This window comes from Anopheles ziemanni, chromosome 2, assembly GCF_943734765.1.
Source record: "Anopheles ziemanni chromosome 2, idAnoZiCoDA_A2_x.2, whole genome shotgun sequence".
NCBI classification, from domain to species: Eukaryota; Metazoa; Arthropoda; class Insecta; order Diptera; family Culicidae; genus Anopheles; species Anopheles ziemanni.
In genome coordinates, this window is record NC_080705.1 from 63,985,892 (window position 1) to 63,993,662 (window position 7,771).

Genomic DNA, 7,771 nt, shown 5'->3' on the forward strand with positions numbered 1-7,771 from the left:
ATGTGTGTGTTTGTATGATTGAATTGGGGATGCTCCCGCTTCCGACGAGGCTCCACACACACCGTCCATCCGGCGCTGGGGTGGCTTAGTAGGGGTGCTCCCATGTGTTGTATTAAAATGTGCGCGACTCGGGCGGGAGACTTTCAGTCAGAATTTAGAACTCGTAGCGCTCGGATCCGCGGTTTGGTTCCGTGGCGTGGTTCAAAAAACAAAATCATAAAAAATAGGGTAAAGAAGGGCAAGAAAAGTCATTGCGGGCGCGCGCGGGCGAGAGGAAGTGATAACGACAAGTCGGTGCCCAAGTGATGGCAGTTTTGTTAATGCTTTTCTTAACCTGGGTGGCATAATTTAACATTCGAGTGCGCGAGTTTTTGTTTGTCGCATGTGGTCTGTCGCCACCCCTTCCACCCTGTGCGCCTACCCAGCATTCATCCGTCCATACTTATAGTTTTATAAGCCGCAGAGATAAGCCGAAAAAGTATGACTTTTTGGCCTATGTGAAGAAGCGTCCAGAGCGCAGAGTATTCCGTGTCTAGTCCAGTTGCAGGAAGCAAATTTTAAGTCCCACCTTGAATGCGCGTGTGTGTGCGTGTGTGTTTTATGCAAATAAGCTAGCTGCTAGTGGCTTTAAGCCAGTGAGAAGAAGGAGAGATTGTTCGCGCAAAAAAGATAAGCGTGCGAAGTGAATAGACAAGTGTGTGCCTGCGGTCCAAGCAATAGCGAATTATTGGACCGATTAAGACAGTGTGTGCCACTAACCAAAGAAGAGATAGATGACATAAAAGAACAGCGCCAACTAAATAACGCGTGTGTGAACGGCTTGCCAGAATGCTAATCAACAAAGAAACCATTCCGTACAGGATGGGCCTGCAGCCCTTCTACTACTACCAGTCGTCGCCGCCGGTGAAAAATGAACGTCTAGGTGGTTACCACCCGATCACGCCGCCCTACCACCACCCGTACGATTTTGTCCTCCCGATGCAGTCGCCCGCCAACTCGGCGGCCGCGGCAGCAGTGGCGGCGGTAGCGGCCGCCGCTGGTCTCCCCGTACCGAGCGGAGGCTCCCCCCGCTCTCCCACGTCCAGCTCCGGAGCGTCGTCCTCGTCCGGATCGCCACTCTACTTCTACATGAACGACCGTGCCACGGCCCGTTCCGACGGAACCGAAGATATCAGCTCGGTGCCGCTGTCACCGCCACACACTCCACCACTCCGGGAACACGCACCGCTAATGGTCACCGGCAAGTACGGAGCGCTATCGAATATATCCGGCACCGATCCGGCGCTCACTTCCGGGGCCGCGGCTGGAACGCGCAACTCCGTCATCATGAAGGTGCAGAACCAGCAGGTGGTTCCGATACAGCGCGACACCGACACCAGCTCACCATCAGAGCCGGAAACGGTGGAAGAGTTCATCTGCCGCTGGGAAAATTGCTACTGGTAAGAGACTATTTCTGTCACCCTTTAGTAGGTTAGGGCCTAATATATACAGTCGGCATTTCAACAAAAGTTGTTCTGAAAAGTATGCTACATCCTTTTGGCGGAGTCGTTCTTTACCTTTCTTATTGAACACTGAACACTGATTCTAAATGCCGAAGCAATCGTCCTACATCAACTTCATTTTTAGCAATTGTGTATTGCTGCCTTTTTTCGTCAGGTTAATCACACAATTGCTATAAACCAGCATCCCATTCGTTGCCATAAAACTAATTACGCGCCTATGTTTATGCAATTGTCATTGCATTGCGTAATTCCTTTGGTATGTTTGATTTTTGCGAATTTTATTCTTCGTTTAATTGTTTTGTTATAAAAATCTATATAGTTTGCTTAAACGATGTTAATACTTTTCATTCCCTTGGTATCAATAACCTGGTAAAAATTGTATAAGAGGTTTTTCATATTGTTTTAGAGTAAACAAAAATGAAAACATAGTAACTCCTGAAAGATTTTAAGTTTATAAATGAAACAAGAATAAAACTTTAACTATTTACTTACTAACAATCAAAGATATTGCAGAAGAAGAAGAAGAACTGTTTGATAGTGGTACTCATGCTAAGAAAAGTAGTTTTCATTATTTCACTGTTTAGTGTTACCCATGACCGACTGACGAAGTTTCAACCGATGTAAAAAGACAACCCTTTCTACTAGCATCTTTAAGCATTCCGTTATCTTGGTTTCCCACCGCGGATCATATAACTGTCTCCAGATATAGTCACACGGTTGCTTCTACGCCCGGTGTCTCAGGCGTTCATCTTATAGTACGAGGGTGAAAAACCTCCCCCGTAGCCACCGGCCGACAATGCAAACAAATGCCCTTAGCGTCCACCACGTTCCCCTGGTATGCCATCGGGTTGTTCTGATTCCGTGTAGAGACACGTTTTCGTGTGCACACGTCACGCACGCTGGAGAGAATCGGAGATCTGAACCGAATGTCAACCGTCGTCGTCGTTGTGTAGGGGTGCTGCTTCCACCAACACTCACTTGACTGAGCACAACACTTGACTCTTTGATGTGCAAGGATATTTACTTCCCTGAGTCTTTATGGTCAATTGGCGATTGGAAATGTTTTGACTCCAGGTTCTATATTATTCAGTTTTTCATAATTATGTGGTATTTTCTTCTTTTTGAATTTAAGTTACAATATGAGATTTGATGAACAAACTGAAAATTAGTCAAATTTCAGTTTCGATTGATCAGTTAGTGCCAAATGGACATTTTAGCCATTGTCAAGGTGAATTCAAAGTAAACAAACTCACATCCTGTAAACATATTTTTCTGTTCCACTTTATGAGTATGTTTACTGTTTTTGCGATTGCTTATGCCCTGCAATGGTTTATCAGTTGCCAAATTATTCCGGTGATGTTTATACACTGATTTTCTACATCTGTGCATAAACGTCTTCCTTTTATTACTGATAACTGAACGCTGAATTCTTAATTCAGATTCTTTGTGGTGCTATAAACAGTTCACTCTCTTGTCGCTTTCAGCTGTTCACGTTTCTAACTCATGACGTATCGCTGCTTATATTTATTTTCACTTTTTCGATTGGAATTCACGGAGCTGTTTTAACATTCACCTTATTCTGATTTGTTTTTCTTCTTCCATTCAACAAAAACTCACGCGATACGATAAGAAATTGTTTCGCAACGTTGAACCATTCGAGCCCACGTGGTCCTCTATCGGTTAGAAAACAAGTCACACCCTTCCTAACGCCATTCGGATTAGGTTGGATTATAATGTTGCCAAAATTTTCAATTGCACACCATAAACAAAAAGAAAATAGGTATTGGAACACACAAACAGGCTGTGAGACCTACTCCTGCCATGAAACAAATACAAAGTTCGGGCATGATAATGGTTGTAAAAAAATGGAACCATTCACAACACCGTTGCTTTACCGGTGGCTTCTTTGTCTGGCTCGGCAAGGTTTGTGTTTCATTTTTTCGGCAAGCCCCGAAAGACCCACCGGTGGATATCTTATCAAGTTCACTTCCGCTACGTGACGTCTTGCTGGGGTTTGCCGGTAGGGTCTCTCCCACGGGAACCTCCCACCATAAAAGATATCCGCCTGAGAACCCCTGTTATGAAACCCTTTGATTCGTCATACATCTAACTCAAGGTTTTTTTTTCTCTTCGTTCTTCTTCTTCGAAACAGTGTGTTCTTCAAGCTGGAAGATCTAGCAAGTCACGTCACGCAGAAGCACGCCGTCATCGGGCTGGACGGGCTATACTACTGTCGCTGGGAGCGCTGCCTGCGTCAGGATCGTGGCTTTAACGCGCGCTACAAAATGCTGGTGCACGTGCGCACACACACCAAGGAGAAGCCCCACCAGTGTGGCAAGTGTGGCAAGTGTTTTTCGCGCGCCGAAAACCTGAAGATCCACTTGCGCTCCCACTCGGGCGAAAAGCCGTACGTCTGCCCGGTCGAGGTAGGTCTTTCCTGGCTGACTCTTCCAATTTCGTTCCCGATCGCTAACGTGTTCCGGTTGGTGTTTATTTCAGGGATGCAATAAAGCCTACTCGAACTCGTCGGATCGCTTCAAGCACACCCGGACACACGCGAACGACAAGCCGTACGTGTGCAAGGTGGCCGGATGCAACAAGCGCTACACCGACCCGTCCTCACTCCGGAAGCACGTGAAAACGTTCAAACACCCGAACCAATCGTCGCAGAACCCGCTGGCGGACGCGTACTGCATGGAGTACGAGAGCTACTCGCAGGACAGCACCCGGTCGGACGCGACCGGTTCGAACCCGAGCATCGCCTCGCCGCTGCCGTCGGCCGATTTCGACCCGGAGGACATCGGCGAGCTGATCGATGTGGTCAACCTCGACGGGCGGTGCGACGAAGCGATGATATACGGCGAGTACGAACGCTTCCACCGTCTCGGGGAGTCGTGCGGCCATCCGGCCTGTGGCGGAAATGAACGCCTGCTGCTGGCCAGCGACGAGCTGGTCGATCCGACAGAGACGGACGAGATGCACGACGCCAGCCAGCTCGAGGGCGAGGGTGACGACGATGACGATGAGCATGGTACGACGGCCGTGTACGCAACCACCGCCGAGGCATGGGCCGTTCCTGCGGTCCTCAACAAAATCCCACCAGATAGTGACGCCCCGGAGGAAGGTGAACCCCGCGGCGTCAACGTTGGTGCTGGTGGCGATGGCGGCGGCGCCCCCACCAGCGCCAAATCGATCGAAGACGACGAGCTGTGCAGAGCCGTACGGAGGCTGAACGGCAAGCCGAAGGCTCAGGTGCTCAAGATGGACGTCGACGGTCCGCTCGATCTCAGTATACATCACCGTTGAAAGTGGCACGGCTGCGACGAAGTCGCCTGGTGCACGTCGTGGTTTTGCTTTTTCAATCGGAATTTTCCCCATGTACCCACTCCCAAACCCAATCCCCTTTCCCGCACCCTACCCATCCCCAAAAACAACTTTGCAACTGTGTTCTGCAACGCAACTGATGGATTTTGTAGTTAGTAAGCAATTCGTTTTTTACAACTTATATACTTAACTATAACAAGAAATACTTACAACTAAAGCTAAAACATTTTTAAAACATTTTTAAACAACACAGAAAAGGCAAATTATTGTCTACAAACGTTATAAAATCGAAACAAAGCGAAAAGTGCTATCAAAAGTGGGTAAAATACACACACACACACAAATGGTGTGTGGCATGAAAAGAAAACAACGGTTTATTAGCATGTTCAACACGTTTTTGCAACTGCAAGAAGTAAGAAGCAAAGCGGAGAAAGTAAACGAACAAATGAATTTATGGAAAAAGCAGCTAAGCTAAAGTAGCATGATGTTTGAAGCGAAGACAAGCGTCTTCGAAAAGAACCAAGAATCGAATGATGAGCAGGAAAGATGGAAAAATAAATAGGCGAGAGAGTGTGTCAAGAATAGGCGAGAGAGTGTGTCAAAGTGTAGGAGAACAAACACTGTGGTTTGAAATGAAACTCAATTTCTAATAACTAGAAACAACCTACTACTACTACTACTACTACTTCTACTATTACTACTTGTTACAAACTTTGCAATTATGTGCAGTGAATGAATAAATAATTTCACTAAAGGTGATGGTTAACAACCACTGGAAATCTATAGGAAAGAAGGATAATGTTATGGATATTTTGAACAAAAATCAACGTACAAATGTGATTATGGTAATATTTATTCACAATGGAACAGTCTTTAAACTAGTGCTTCTCATACCCTGAATTCTTTCCCAGCTGTTCTGTTGCTAGGGTTTGGATCCAGCTGGAAGCATGGGGAAAATGGGAATCCCACCTGCACCTCCAGTGCCGCTGCCTGTTCCGCCACCCAACCCTCCTAGTGGAGATCCGATCATGCCAGGATTGAACGGTGTAATGATAGCTTGGAAAGCGCCCAGGATTAACGATGCTCCTGGCGACGATGATTGCTGCGGCGCTCCCGGGCCAAGTTCCGGCAGACCGGCGCCTCCCAGCAGCTCACTGGCTCCCCCTAGTGGTCGTTCCGAGGTAGATGGTTTTTCCGTCGACGTGCCCGCTAGTGGTGGACGAATATCGAACGGTCCTGCTCGTGCTTCGGCGGCTTGAGCACTTTCTTCCGCCGATGGTGCTGTTGGTCCGATCGTGTTTCCGTTTGGTAACGCTTCGCTCGTTGATCGAGAACTGTCCAGGAGCGTTAGGAAAAGAAGAACAATCCCAACTGCGTTGCGTCGTCTCATGATCGGTGATGTTTGGTCGTCGGGTTTTCAAATTAATATTTTCCCGAAAGTTTTCAACTGTTCAACCCGCTCTCGTTAATTTACTCCAACCGATCCGACCTGAGTTGCACGACAGACTGTTTAAATTCAAACGCGGCTATGCGCTTTACGGGTGCATAAAGAGTCCCGGGTGGGAAAACTCGATGCAGCTCCCTGTCGACTATTACTTTCTCAATGGGGAAGCTCGGAACTTACGACAACTTCATAGCCCCCCACAATGTCTGCGGGATTCCTTCGGAATGGGAAAGTGGCGATACCGACGACCCATTCTGCTCGGCGCCGGTCGTGGAAATAATTAGAAGCCGGGCGACCGATAAGAAAACCTTTCGGTTTGAGAATATGTTATTCAATTAACGTGCGGATATGCTGGCGCCGCCCTCGTTGCAATGGATTGCACTGGCTCGATCGGGTGCCATTTTACGGAAGTGGTGGTACAACTATCTAACTCAGGGGTTGGCAAAGTTCGGCCCGCGGGCCAAATACCGCCCACCAGCTGTTTCTATCCGGGCCAGGAGTAAAATGTTAAACAACATAGAAAAAAGCAAAAAAACATTTGAATTCTTACCGGATTTGTTCACTGTATCACACTTTGTTTTTGGTACGCTGAAACTATTGAACGAAGCGATCAATACGCAGGAAACTTTATTAGACTTTTTCGATCGCATTTCAGATTGCCCAATTGATTGTTCTGAAATGTCTAACCAAGCGGTAAAATAACATGTTAACTTTGCGTCGAGAATAACCACAATCAAGGAATACAAGTTTCGACACCATTACCAAAAAGAATATGGTTTTTAATATTTAAAAAATACCGAAGCTAAAGGTAATTTAACTATAGAGAGTATGCCGTAAAAATTTGCTTTGCTACAATAATTAGAGTGCTGGATAATAAAAGAGATTAATACGAAAAAAGGTTAGTACTACGAACGAACGTTTTTTGAGAAAAAGTACCAAATGCTACGAAAACCAATTTACAAATTAATGGCTAATTGTTAGATTTTAAAATATTTATTTTATCTTTATCTATATTACTTTCTGGATTAGATAATTGATACTCCGTTAAAAAATGGTTTAGCATTGTTTGGGGCCTCTAACCTTCAGTAACTGGTTGTGTTTCATCATTTGACCCTTTTCAAGAAACGTGTGAAGAACCCTGATCTAACTTTAAGGCAGCACTCGGTTGCGGTGCTAAAATGTGCGTTCGTTTACCTGCCAACCTGGGCGGCGGAAATCATAAAATCAAATTGTTTTTCTCATTAAAACCATCGCTGTTTTGGTAGAAAGAAACAAAAGGTTTCTCTCTTTGTTCTTTGTGGCAAAATAACTACACAAACACACATTGATAATGTGAAATTAAATCACGGTGTTGTTTAACTACCTCTGTTATTTATGCTTAAAATAAGTAAATAAAACTCGGCACATCATTTTGGTACACTATTTAGGTTAAAATGCAAGAGTTGTAATGATTTTTATCAATTCAGTAAGCATAGGACGCCATTGAAATAAACCAAATTAA

The 7,771-nt window shown here is 45.7% G+C and overlaps 1 protein-coding gene across 1 annotated transcript; it reads left to right on the forward strand.

Moving 5' to 3' along the window:
- Positions 1 to 828: 828 nt before the first annotated feature.
- On the forward strand, positions 829 to 4,808 carry LOC131294080 (zinc finger protein GLI4). Its single transcript, XM_058322126.1, has 3 exons — positions 829 to 1,439; positions 3,655 to 3,928; positions 4,002 to 4,808. The coding sequence occupies exons 1-3, from the start codon at positions 829 to 831 to the stop codon at positions 4,806 to 4,808; spliced, it is 1,692 nt and encodes a 563-aa protein (XP_058178109.1).
- Positions 4,809 to 7,771: the final 2,963 nt, after the last annotated feature.